Source organism: Mesoplodon mirus (genome assembly GCF_964341445.2).
Source record: "Mesoplodon mirus genome assembly, chromosome: 4".
Lineage (NCBI taxonomy): Eukaryota > Metazoa > Chordata > Mammalia > Artiodactyla > Ziphiidae > Mesoplodon > Mesoplodon mirus.
Window position 1 is genome coordinate 61,912,250 of NC_138979.1, and position 13,742 is coordinate 61,925,991.

The following is a 13,742-nucleotide window of genomic DNA, read 5'->3' on the forward strand; positions in this document are numbered from 1 at the left end:
TCCTGGTGACGCGAGGTCCTGACAGGCAGCCTAGGACTGGAAGAGGACACAACTCCCACCCAGAAGGGGACACCCACTAGGTTTCCTGGTGACAGGCCTGTGGCCAAGGAGCCAACAGTCACCAAGTTCAGGCAGCCCGGGACCCCTCTCTCAGTGGGCAGTGAAGTGGCCTCCCCACACTTACCCCTTCTCGGCCGCACTTCTTTATGTCTTCACCCTTCAAGCCTTCTGGCCAGTGCAGACTGCAAAGGAGACGTGCCATTCCAGGGACAAGGAGCCCTCAAAGTCCTACCCACGCATCCTTAGTGCCAATTCTGTCCTGGCCTCAAGCCACGAGCTTGGGGCAGAGATTGGAGGCTGGGGCCCTTCACAGCGAGCGCATAGCTCGCCCTGGGGAGGGGCACTCTTGAGGCAGGGAGGGGTCACTGAGAGCCCTCTTCCCTGACAGCTGTGAGCAGCCGCTCCCAGGAGGTATGCTCGGCCTGAGCCTTGATGTCCCAGAGCTGCCCACCCCTGAGTGTCAAAAGCCCTCTCCCATTTTTCTGGCCTAGGTGCAAGCAGAGGAGCGGACCGCAGAGTGAATGAGCAGGAGACACAGGGATGGGGACCAGTCTGGGGAGCAGGTGGGGTGGGGGTGTCAGCCTTACAGCTCTGGGGCCTGGCCATGGGCCCTGATCCCAGCAGGACTGCCCTCCCCCGGGCCTGCAGCTCTGCAATGAGGAGCTGGGCAGACTCACCTGACCTGACGGATGCTACCAGGGCTGGCGGAGAGGGGGTGGTGCTGAAACGCAAACTTTTGCCCGGGCCAGGTTGGCCTGAGGACAGGTGGGCAGGGAGGAGGCTGGTAACCCAAGAAGCCTGGACTCTGCTAGGTCCCAGTGTGCTGGGACAGGCCTGGGAGTGGGAGGAAGAGGCCCCGGGCAGCCTATGCCCAACCTAACCCCCTGACACAGCCTTAAGGCCCCCTTTCGAACAGGTCACCACCAGAGGGCTTCCCGCCCCCAACCAGTTTGTATATCTGATCGGGAGAGGGGCCTCACCTGGAGCCTCGGGGTCTCTGGACCCTGCCTAGTTTCTCCGTGCTCTTCAAAGAAGCCGTCTTTCCGTGCATCTGTTGAATACTGAGGAGAAACAGGCCCTCATCAGGAAGGGGGGCTCTCTGGGGACACCTTTCCCAGCCAGCTCCACCATGTCCAGGGCAGCTGCCTCTGCACCCTACCCAAGACCGGCCCTGCTATTCAAGGTGAGCTGAAGATGTCACAGTCCAGAGGCAGCAGCCCAGGCAGGGCTTCAGGGCAGCTGACAGAGAGAGGAGACTCACTCACTGTCTTTCCTGGAAGTGTGAAGTCCAGTTTATGCCTGGGTATGAAGGAAAATCAATCTCCCAGGCAGCTCTTAGGCCTCCAGCCCCACCCTTGAGAAGGCAACTGGGAGGGAGGACCCTGTGACTTGCCCCGACCGAAAGCAAAAGTTTCAAGTTTCGGAGGAGCCCAGGCAGTATTACCATAAGCCATCAGCTTCTGGGAAAGGATTCTGAGCACAGGAGGCCTTATCAAGGCTGAGCAGTTGATGATACTATGCAGATGTGGATGTGAACGTCAGCCCACAGCTGAGTGTGGGCTTAGGGGGCGGGGCTGCCCCACACCAGGAAGTGGCCTCAATGCCTTCAGACCATCAGGGTGGCTCGGACCTGAGAGCCAAACCATCACAAAAATGTCCCATAGAGAGGGCCCGAGAGGGGGGAGACACCCTCTCCATAGGCAGGTGGGGGTCCCCAAAGGCTTTTGAACTCCTGCCTCCACTAAACAGCTCCAAAGCCTAGGGTCCTCCCCTTCCTGCTCCTCCAGAGCAAAAAGACTAAAGCTTGAGCAGGCAAACTAGCCGCAGCTGAGTGGGCCCAGGGGTGATGGGAAGAGAGGGTGGCCAAGAAGCAGGGCCAAGGCAGGACAGTGTGGTGGTCATGAATAGGTAACGGGGTCTGTGCACTGGTCTCTCAGCAGGTAACGAGCTGGAACCTTGAACCTGCAGATCCCAGCGCTCCGTCCCTCTCAGCAGTGTCACCAGGCAAAGTCAAATTCTCTTCTTCAATAACAGAGTTACCGGGACTTCCCCGGTGATCCAGTGGGTAAGACTCCACGCTCCCAATGCAGGGGGCCAGGGTTCGATCCCTGGTCGGGGAACTTGATCCCACATGCGTGCAGCAGCTAAAAGTGCACACGCCACAACTAAAGATCCCACGTGCCACAACAAAGATCCTGACGCGGTGCAGCCAAAATAAATAAATAAATAATTTTAAAAATAAAATAAATACATAAATTAAATAAATAAATAAATAAAAGAACAGAGTTACTGCCTAGCCAAGACCTGCCAAGCCCCTCCAGGATTATTAATCTGACCCTCCCACCCTACCATTGTAAAGATAGGAAACTGAGACCTGCCAGGGGCAGGCTGTACCCAGTGTCACACAGCAAAGAGCCAGGTGATCTCACCCACCAAATGAGCCCAACCACAGCCATGTGGCCTGGTGACCTCTGTCCTCAACCTCACGGCAAGTTTTGGTGCACATATCATGTATGTCCTGAATCTTTCAAAGTGACAGGTTGTGCTAGTGATGTGACCCTTTGACTCCTAAAGTTAATTTCTGAATTTATTTGGGTCCATCATAACACATTTCACAGAGACTTCTCCCCCTTGATTTTTTAATGCTTATTATAGAAAATATGAGAAATATAAAATATATAAAGTATGATGATCAAAAATCACCCATAAGAAAAACATTCCCCCAAAATCACCCAAAGAAAACATTTATGTATAAATATATAATTTACATAAGTGGAATTATATATCATATAATTTGTATGCCCTATTTTTGCTTAACATAATTTCGTGAGAAATTCCCCATGTCACTATTGATTCCTTGGATAGATTCTCAGAAGTGAAATTCGTGGATGGAGAATGAGCATTTCTCAGGATCTTTTTTTTTTTTTTTTTTTTTTTTTTTTTGTGGTACGCGGGCCTCTCACTGCTGTGGCCTCTCCCATTGCGGAGCACAGGCTCCGGAAGCACAGGCTCAGCGGCCATGGCTCACAGGCCCAGCCGCTCCGCGGCATGTGGGATCTTCCCGGACCGGGGCACGAACCTGTGTTCCCTGCATCGGCAGGTGGACTCTCAACCACTGCGCCACCAGGGAAGCCCTCTCAGAATCTTTAGACCCACTTCCAGAATGCTTTCCAGGCGCTATACCAACAAGCATAGCCATCAGCACTATATGAGGGTGCCCGTTGCCCTACATCCAGGCCGTACACTGGGTATTATCTTTTTCTCACCTTTGCAAATTTGATAGGTGAAAATATATTGTTTTCATTTCTATTTCTGCTTATTGACAGGTTGAACATTTTTGCCAAATACATATTAACCATTGGGATTTCATCTGTGAATTGTCTATAAGGATCTTCATGTCTTTCTTACTGATTTGTATACCTTCTTTGTTGAGAAGATTAATCCTTAGTTTATCATTTTTGCAAACACTTCCCCCATTTGCCTTTCAGTTCTGTGGTATTGTTGCTGTACTTGTGTTTAATTTTTGTGCAGCAGATCCCATCCCTCTCTTTCATCTCTCTGTTTCTTTCTTGCTTTGAGGAGAGGAGAGGCCCCTGAGGCAGAGTGTGTACAAGTCAAACCACCGAGCCTTAGAGAGCTTGAACCCTGCAGCCCAGGAGCCCACGGGGCCACCAGGGAGGAGATGGGTGTGGGCGCCGCTCTAAGGAACACACTCCAGCCCTGGGGACCAAGGATACAACAAGACCCCAAGAGGAAGAAGGAGGAACTTGATCATGGTTTCAGAGGCAGGGAGCCTGTCACTCAGGCCCTGGAAAGTGTGATCCGAGTTGTCAGGGCTGCAGGAGCTCAGAGGACACACAGAGTGAAAGAGTTACAGCAGGACTCCCAGAGAAAAGGAAGCTGAGCCTTACCAGCTGGTGGGACTATAATCCTGCTTGGCTTCCATCACCTAACCCTGCGTGATAATCACGCCTTTGTATGGATTCTAAACCCAACCCATCCTTAAGTTCAAATGTGACCTCAGGGAGGGGCACCTTCCATCAGTCCTCCCCCAGCCTAGTGATAAGCCCTACTGCAGGCTCTCAGCCCCGAACCCCAGGCTCCCTCTCAGGCACCTGTGTGTGAGCTCTAACTGCCCACCTCCAGGGGCTCCAGGATGCCTCCTGCAACATCGCAGCCCCTGAGCCTGGGGCACCGCCAGCGTGACATGTCTGAGGAAGGACTGTGTGGACAGTGTAAGTGAGATCAAGAACAGAGGTTGGAGGAGAGATGGGCCATGAGAATAACAAAAAAAAAGGCTGCCACGATTCCCATAGCATCTCCATGAAAAAATAACGGTAAGAAAACAGGAGTCCCTTGGGGTAAATGACTCAAATATGTTCAAACTCAAAGCAACCCCTTTTCATGTGATGAACATGATGGTCACAAGTCAATCCTTCATGTCCATCAATTAAAATCAGCCCCTCCGGGCAGTCCTGATAATACTATTGATACAGAGACCCTGGCTATGGCCGAAATGCACTGCTTTCAAAATCACCTTCAAGTCAGACTTTCTACTGATTCGTCTTCTTTCCCATAGTATTTGTTTAGATGAGTAAAAATAAAGAGATGGGAGCAAACTCAGAGGGAAAGCTAGGTCTGGGGTGATAGTCATTGAGAATTCACCAACGGAACCAGGCAGGTGGGGTCCACCCAAGGACCAACAGGGCCCTGACGCAGAGGAAGGAGGTGGCAAGAGCAGGGCGCTGGAGAGTGAGGGGCCAGCCTGGGTCCCCGCACACTGCCGGCAGTCCACTCCCACAGAGGCTTCCTCGACCCGGTTGCTCTTGCTCTGTGGGTTGTGAACTATACCCGCTGCCCATCCATCCCCATCGCACCTCCACGTGCAGACTACGGAGTTAATATCAAGGGTCTTCAAAACTGTATCTATTTTTTCAATCAAAGCCACAAAAAAAATGTCATTATTGTCATGAGGGTGATGGAGCACGGGAGGCTCAGTATGCTGGACATTAAAGGGGGTAGAAAAGGTTTGAAAATTCCTCAGATGAGGCCCTTTCATTCTGCTGAGCCTGGTCCAAAGGCAAGATGCTGATCCAGAGGACACAACGTGTGCTTGCCCTGCGCTCAGGCCTTGCTGGCCCGAGTGGGAACTCAGGCTAACTGCCCATTCCTTCATTCCTTCCACAAATACTTACTGAGCTTATCACCCCATGAGCCCAGTACGAGCCTGCCCAGCCCAGGGGGCTGCTGAGAGGGAGGGGATGGGCAGCTAGCACTGAGAGATGTCGGGAGAGGGGCCAGGCCCATCAGGAAAGGGGAGACACGGAATTCCCTGGCAGTCCAGTGGTAGGACACCGCACTTTCACAGCCAAGGGCCCGGGTTCAATCCCTGGTCGGAGAACTAAGATCCTGTAAGCCAAGCGGCACAGCCAAAAAAAAAGAAGGAAAGGGGAGACACAGAGAGGTTAGGAGAGGGAGAGAGAGGCAGTGCAGAGAAGACCCAGAGAGGCTCAGTCTAGCTGCTTCCTAGGGACCTCACAGACGAAGCTTCATGGGACACTTGACACATGCACTCCGCTCTGGATGCCTCCCCCAGGCTCAAAATATTCACACCAGGTAGATACTCCCCCACCTAAATCCCTAACCTTGACACCTCATCCCTCCAGAGTGGCAGAGCCTGCCATCTAGACGAATCCATCAAAGTGAGCTCAGCATCATCCCCCCAAATCTGCTTCCCCTTGAAAGGCCCCATCCTCCACAGTTACCCAAGCCAGAATCCTCAACTCACGCTTCTTCCCCACCGCCGCAACCAGTCAACCACCAAGGCCCCGAGAGCCTGGCACCACCCGACCCACCGTACCATCTACTGTCTCCACTTCTGCTATACCAGGCAAGCCTAGGCCACCATCATCCTCTTCCTGGATGCTGGCAACAGCTTCCTAACTACACCTGCCTCCAGCCTTGCCCTTCCACACCTGGCACTCTCCCGCACCCACACTGCCAACAGAGCCACCTGGGGCCCAGATCTGAGCCTGCCCCCCTCCTGCTGACTTTCCTCCTGTAGCTCCTTCTTGCCTCCTACCTGGCCTTCCTGACATTCCTGCTTCCTTTCCAGACTCACCCATGCAGCTCAGCGGTGGCCCTTCACCCCTGCATGTTTGCTCTTCCTGGAATTCCTTGCCTTGCTTATCTACCTGGGGAATTCCCTGGTCATCTTTCAAAGCCCAGATCAGGCATCACCTTCTCTGTGAAGCCTTCCCAGCTTTCCCCCATGCAGAGCTGGTCATCCTTCCTCAATAGTCCCTGGTCCCTTCTTTCACGCTGCTGCTCCAGCCCTTACCACCCCAGACTGTGCTTGTCTGTTTAGACATCTGAGCTCCACCAGGGGTGTGTCTTCTACATCTCTGTACCTGCAGCACACAGCAGGCGCCCAGTGTTTGCTAAATGAATGAGTGAAGGAGAGACAGAGAAAGGGACACGATGACACTTCAAGAAGGAGGAGGGGAGAAAAAAAGCCAGGCAGCAGGGACTTCCCTGGTGGCACAGTGGTTAAGAATCCGCCTACCAGTGCAGGGGACATGGGTTCGAGCCCTGGTCCGGGAAGATCCCACATGCTGCAGAGCAACTAAGCTCATGTGCCACAACTACCCAGCCTGTGCCCTAGAGCCCTCGAGCCACAACTACTGAGCCCGCGTGCCACAACTACTGAAGCCTGTGCGACTAGAGCCCGTGCTCGGCAACAAGAGAAGCCACCGCAATGAGAATCCTGCACACCGCAACGAATTGTAGCCCCCGCTCGCCGCAACTAGAGAAAGCTGGTGCACAGCAACGAAGATCCAACGCAGCCATAAATAAATAAATAAATAAAAATTTAAAAAGCCAGGCAGTAAGAGTGAAGGAGGCATGGAGAACGATGGATGTCCAGCAGTAAGGGGAGGGGTGGTGGACAGCAGCGGAGGGGGGTCACCCACAGATGGGCCCTCCCCTCCGGGAGCCCCGGCCTGTGGAGCAGGCAGACAGCCCGGCCCGGCAGCGCCAGGCACTCAGTCCGCGCCGGCTGACTGATCAAAGAGGAGCCCGGGTGGGAGACAGAGGACATACGGCAAAGGGTAAAGTGGCTCGGAAGGGATGGGAATGGGTGTTTGGGGAAAAGCACAGGCTGGGCCCCTCCCAGCCCCACAGCAGTGCTCACTGGCTGCACCCCGCTGGGCTGTAGCCACGTTGGCAACGCTCCGCCCGCTACCCAGCCCCTCCGCCAGAACCCTCCCTAACCACAGGGCAACCCCTCCCCTCGCTCCTCAAGCCTCGGGCAGCAGCAGTGCCCGCGGCTGGTGCTGAAGCAGAAAACTCGGCCAGGCCTGGCAGCCGGAGCCAGCTGGGCCTTTGTTGTAACGGGCGGGTCCCCTCGGGTGTCTCCTCCCCCAGGGGGATGTCCACACTCTCCCAAGTTGTCTTCTAGTGGACACCTGAGATGCTAGAGCGTCCTGTGGGTCCTGTCAGCTCTTCTCAAGGCCAGGGCCAGCTCCACCCACTCCTGCAGGACGTGGGTCCCAATCAGCTCCAAGGAGAGACCTTTTCCAAACATAAAACACATCTTAGGGAATTCCCAGGCGGTCCAGTGGTTAGGACTCGGCGCTGCCACTGCCCAGGGCCGGGGTTCAATCCCTGCTTGGGGAACTAAGATCCCGCAAGCCACGTGGAGCAGCCAAAAAAAAAAGAAAGAAAACCCATCTTCGCAGCAGGCCCCTGAGAGTGCAAAGCCAGAGACTACGAATAGAGCCATCTAGGGACACGGAGCTGAGGGCGCGCGTCCTGGAAGGAACATCAACCACTGGGGCTCAGCGGCCTAGACCTTGGGACGCCTCCAAATTCCCCCAGGCTCCCTCACCCCACCCCACCTCTACGTCTCAGCACACAGCTCACCACCTACTTCACAGAGAAAAGAGACCATCCTGTTAACTCGGAAGGGTAGCCTGCCGGGTACACACTAGAATCACCTGTAGAGCTTTTCAAAAAACCAACCAAAGAAAAATGATCCCTGAGCTCTGTTCTCAAACCAGTTAAATCAGAACCTCTGGGGGTAGCAATTAGGTAACTATATATTTTTAACTTGTTACTGATGTATAATTTACATATTGAAAAGTGCACACAAAGTAAGTGAACCGTGCAATGCATTTCACAAACGGTGCATACCGGAGAACCTGCCCTCCAGAAGCCCCTCCCACGACTTCTAGTCTCACCGCCCACTCCCAACCCCCCACCCCCGGTCAAAGAGAACCACCGGCGCGACTTCCAACAACACAGATTGTCTTTGCCTCTTCGGGGACTTTCTGTGGATGGAATCACGTGGTACGTGTTCTTCTTTTACTCGGCAACACACTGGTGAGATTCATCCACAGTACTGTGTGTGGCTGCAAACTGTGCATTTTCACTGATGTTTAGAGTTCCATTATATGGACATGTTGCAACTCATTTATTAATCTTACTGTTGAGGGGCATTTTACTATTGAGTTTCCAGTTTTTGCCTATTACAAAACTGTTGCTATAAACATTTCAGCACCTTGTGTCTTGTGCACCCAAGTATTCGTTTCTATGAGTAAACACTTAGGGCTGGTATTGCTGGGTCATGAGGTTCCGCTTCAGGCTTTTAAAAGCTCTCGGGTGATTTTAAACCCCTCCTTTGTTTGGGACTCAGAGGGAGACGCATACCTCCTGGTCTCCGAGGCCAGTCCTCCCACCTGGGCTCCGGACCTGGGGCCCTGACCCTCCTGTGCCTTCACCCGGCCCTCTGGAGTTCCAAGAACATCCTTGGCAAAACAGGGAATCACGCTTTTAATAGGGATTTCCTTCATCTGTTAAGGTCGCAGAGTTCATTTCCTGAGTTTTGTCAAGGAAGTAAGGCCAGCCCTCCCGTGTGGCAGCATCCAGCCCTGAACCACACTGTGTCCTGCCCTAAAGCCTCCCTATCTTTCTCTCAGGGCCACTGGGCCGCAGTACAGCCCAGAAAATGGCTGACAAGACCTCTCCCCAAGGGAAACTGGAATAACATGGACAGAGTCAGGCTCGTCGTCAATACACTGAAACTTGAAGAGGAAAGGCAATCTCCTTTTGCAAAAAAATAACTCTATTATTTCTTACATAGAGGCTGCACCTCACTTTTTATTTTTCTAAGCTGATAATCCATATCCAGGACAAGGACAAGTTTCACCTTTTCCACCCATTAGGGAAGGGGAGAGAATCCCATAACTGAATTCCAGACTGAGTGTTAAGGGAGTGTGGCTCTGCGTTGGGGGCCACATGCTGGGCCCCAATCCGTCTGTCCTGCTCAGCAACCCTGGCAAAGGACTCAGGGTGGGGCAGGTGCTCAGCCTAGTCACAATCCCTACTTCCCAGGAGCTGGTCTGAGAACCCCTGGGCCAGGAATACGGTTCGTTTCCCTTTACTACCTGTGGCAGCTTTGAAATGCGGGGGGGTGTGGAGGCCCAGTTTGTACAGATGACCCAGGCTACAGGACAGAACCACGGGGGTGCTCCAGACCCGAGCAAAGCCACCCGCAAGCTGACCAGTGCCCTCTTTAGAATGAAAAGCTGAGGGACTTCCCTGGCGGTCCAGTGGTTAAGCCTTTGCCTTCCAATGCGGGGGTGCGGGTTCGATCCCTGGTCAGAGAGCTAAGATCCCACATGCCTTGCAGCCAAAAAAACCAAAACATAAAAAAAAAAAAAACCAATATTATAACAAATTCAATAAAGACTTTAAAGATGGTTCACATTAAAATAAAAATTAAAAAAAAAAAAGAATGAAAAGCTGAGCTGGCCCATCAGGATCCCTTTCTGATGAATCCTAACTGGGAAATACGGGAGGTGGAGGAGGGGGGCCAAAGGCTGAGAACAGGCAGGAGAGAACCGCAGGTGTGCTGGGCCAGAGTGACTGGGTGCACCTGGAGATTGGGTCTAGGATGAGGAAGAGAGTGAAGAGAGAAGCAGGTGGGCTGTGGGCCAAGCCCCACCCTGGGAGACAGCAAAGAGGGTCCGCTCCCCTCGGCTGCTCCTTGACTTTCCATCTGCTTCCAATGCCCCGGCCCTTGCAGCCAAGACCAAAAACCCCCATACCTGGTTTGCCCGAAGACCACAAACGAGGGCACACATGTGATGTCCTTTAAGACACGATGGGACTTCCCTGGTGGCGCAGTGGTTAAGAATCTGCCTGCCAATGCAGGGGACAGGGGTTCAAGCCCTGGTCCGGGAAGATCCCACATGCCGCGGAGCAACTAAGGCCGTGCGCCACAACTACTGAGCCTGCGCTCTAGAGCCCGCGAGCCACAACTACTGAGCCCAAGTGCTGCAACTACTGAAGCCCGCCCGCCTAGAGCCCATGCTCTGCAACAAGAGAAGCCACCGCAATGAGAAGCCCGCGCACCGCGACGAAGAGTGGCCCCCGCTCGCCGCAGCTAGTGGGGCAGGTAGTACAACTTAACACTTCACGGGTGAAGAAGGGAGGCTCAGCTGGGTTCACTGGCAGGGCCAAGACTCCATAGACGGCTGATACCCACACCTGGGGGTACCATACCTGCAATGAGCCTTCAGGACCAGGAAAGGGAAGAAGCCTCTGAAGAAAGTTCAGACCAAGTCTGGCCCCATTAACGAGGGAGCCCCCAGGGGGAAGGAGGTGAACAGATCTGGCTCATGATCTCCTCTAATCTCAGTCCAGTTTTAGTCATGCAAGAGAGATGCACCATTCCCATTGCACAGATGAGGAAACTGAGGCCCAAAGAGGTAAAGCACCTTGCTCCTGACCACATAACTGGAAAGCAGTGGAGTTCGAATTCAAAATCCAGTCTGGCTGAAAGTGTGCACTCTTTCTACCGTGCCTGGAGGGCTCGAGGGACCCAAATTCTGCCCTTTCCTAGAGCTTTCCCTGCTGCAGGGCCAGGCCCCCGCTCTCCCCACAGGCCCAGTACAGGGGGACTAGGGGAGAAGGAGGGGGGTGTCTATTGGGCTGAGATGATCATGTGGGAGCCCTTCTGGGAAGTGGAGTTCCCTAGATCAGAACCCCCCAGCCTTTATCTCCCTTACTCCAAGAACCAAACACACTGGGTGAGCTAGTTGCTAGGAAGATGTGGGCTGGCCCAGCCCTCTGGGGGCGGCTGGATCCAGCCTGAACAAGGACCCCTTTGAGCGCTGGTGCTAACAAGAACTCCTTCTACCTACAGGGATCTCAGAAACCCTGGGTCCTCCCATCCAATGAGAGCTGGGAGGGCCAGGGGCAAGGCTGGCCCCATCTCCCACTCTCGGCAGCCAAGCTGCCTGGTTGACTGGACCAGCCCTGGTTAAAGGGCCCCAACCCCTTTTCCCTTCTCCCTGACCTCCCACCCAGGCCTGGGCTCTCAGCACACCAGAAAGGTCCTGCTCCTCATGGGGACAGGATTTGGGAGCAAAGTGCTCAGGCTGACGCTTCTCCTGCCCTCGGGAGCTGCACTAATGAGCACCCCCTCCCAGCTCTGCCTGGGCCCTGCTCAGCTAAGCTGCTGCTGCCCGAGGTAGGGTCCCCCTCTTTCTCACCCCCCAGGACCTCTCCTCCCTGAAGCCTGGCCGGCCTGTACCTCCAGGGAGAGCAGAGCCGTCCCGCCCTGTGCCCACTTATGCTCAGATAGCCTCCTTTGCTGCATCACCTGTTGATGAGGCTGTCTCCCTCCCCAGACTGTCTTATTCATCTCTTACCCCAGGGCCTCGCACAACCTCAGGCATACAGTAAGTACTCCATAACTGTTTACCGAAGAGACAAATGCTCCCTGTGGAAAACCCCTCTGTGTAGTTTGTTTAGCAGTAGTGGGGCCTCAGGATGCCAACATAAGACCTGGAGTAAGGGAATTCCCTGGAGGTCCAGAGGTTGGGACTCTGCCTTCTCACTGCCAAGGGCCTGGGTTCGGTCCCCGGCCAGGGAACTAGAGTCCCACAAAACAGTGGCGCGGCCTGGAGTGAGAACAACTCACTCAAGTTTGCCTCTGGCTCCCCTGACCCTCCGGGTGGCCTCCAGGGATCTCTGAGTCTCCTCCCTCCTCTCTAAAATGGGGAGAATCCCTTCCCTGGCCTGCAGATGGTCAGGGCCCCTGTGAGGATCTGAGAGAGGTCACGGCCCAGCCCTGGGGAAGGGGGCCGGTTCTCACAGCCTTGCCCGCTGGGCCTCCCACCCCTGCCTGCACCACTGAGAGCTGAGTTGCCCCCCTACCCTCCCATCATGTCCCTTGAAGGATGCCCAGAGGTGAGCTCCCCATGGGAAGTAGAGATGGGGACACCACCAGGCCCCCCACTGCACCCACAAAGCTCCATACATGTCCTGCGTGACTGAACCTTTCCCCTGGGACAGTGGCAGCGGGCAGGGCCCTCTTTACACCTGGGTGGCATCCATGGACTGCATCCCATCCCCTGGGGCCCAGAGGTCCTCCCACAGCTCAGGCCCAACCATACTCAGGATCCCACCCTCTCTTCTCCCTCCACCAGAGGTACGAGGCCAGCAGCTGCTGCCCCCTTCCTGGCCAGAGCTCAAAGACCTGCAGAGTGAGAACAGTCACCAGGGAGACAGATGGACACATGGCTGAAACCTGGAAGCTTTGCTCCTGGGGATACGCAGGATTTCCTACAAAGCCCCGGCTACGATGGAGCAGGGAATTGGTTCTGCAGAGAGTGACCTGCCTGTTGCTGGCCTCCTCCCACAATGCCCACCGCTGGAGCAGCATCTGTGAGAGCTGGCACCCCTGGACCTGGTCACAGACCACTTTTTCTTGGCAGGCCACTTGGGGCCTGGCTGTTTCCAGACAAGAAGCTGGTCATTCAGGTCGAAACACAGACTTGCATTCATGAAGAAACAGAACACCCCTGTGCTCCTGGGGGCCACCCTCTGCCGGGCCGGCTGAGTGGAGGGCCCACAGACGCCCTCAGATGCTCACCCCCACTCAAGGCTGCCCGGAGGTGTGGCGACTCCCGGGACAAGTCAGCTCTGTCCATCCATGGGTAGCATCCAGCATACCCAACTCCAACCACCCTGGGACACCCACCTCAGAATCACTGTGGCTTTGGGGACCCACCTGGCTCTTGTCAGGGCACAGGCAGTCTCGAGCAGGCTCAGTGTCCTGGAAGAGCCTGGGCGTGGGGACAGGAAGACAGGATGCAGGCCTAGAAGTACCTCTCACTGCTGTGGGTCCTTGGAGAAGCCACTCTCTCCTTCTGGGCCTCAGTTACTCCCCTGCAAAGGGGCAAGAAAGTCTCAAGCCAGGAGGGAAAGCAAATGTTGTCTGAGGGAATAACAAAGCCTAGCCAGGAACTGGGTGAGGGGCAGATGGCCACTGGCTCTCTGTGGTCAGAAAAACCCCAATCCCAGGACAGGCTGGCAGAAGCACAGCCCTCAGAGGGCTGCCGGCCCCTCTGCCTCCATCCTACAAATGCCATTTGGACGCCTGTATTCGCTCAGTTCTGTGTAAGTGCTGTGTATACGAAGAGGGATAAGGCACGCTACTATCCCCAAAATGCCCGGTGGGAGAGGCAGACATGAAACAAATATTTATAGAGACCGATACAGAATTATAACTGTGTAATGTACGTTACGAAGGCAAAGCACAGCGTCCTAGGAGGACCTCTGTCAAGGAGTCCTGAGCCACCCATGGAGAGTGGAGAAGACCTCCCAAAGCA

At 54.6% G+C, this 13,742-nt stretch overlaps 1 protein-coding gene across 4 annotated transcripts in view; it reads right to left on the reverse strand.

Moving 5' to 3' along the window:
* GRAMD2A (GRAM domain containing 2A) overlaps window positions 1-13,742 on the reverse strand; it is a 35,947-nt gene that overhangs the window by 7,227 nt on the left and 14,978 nt on the right. For 2 of the 4 annotated variants that reach the window (XM_082618518.1, XM_082618517.1), the window contains exons 2-3: window positions 1,041-1,121; window positions 185-242 (exon numbers count right to left, since the gene is read on the reverse strand). In XM_082618518.1, coding sequence (XP_082474644.1) covers window positions 185-242; window positions 1,041-1,121 — 139 coding nt within the window. Of the gene's footprint in view, window positions 1-184; window positions 243-1,040; window positions 1,122-1,219; window positions 1,300-13,141; window positions 13,300-13,742 lie in introns of those variants that run through there. The other 2 variants (XM_082618519.1, XM_082618520.1) reach the window with 2 other exon arrangements.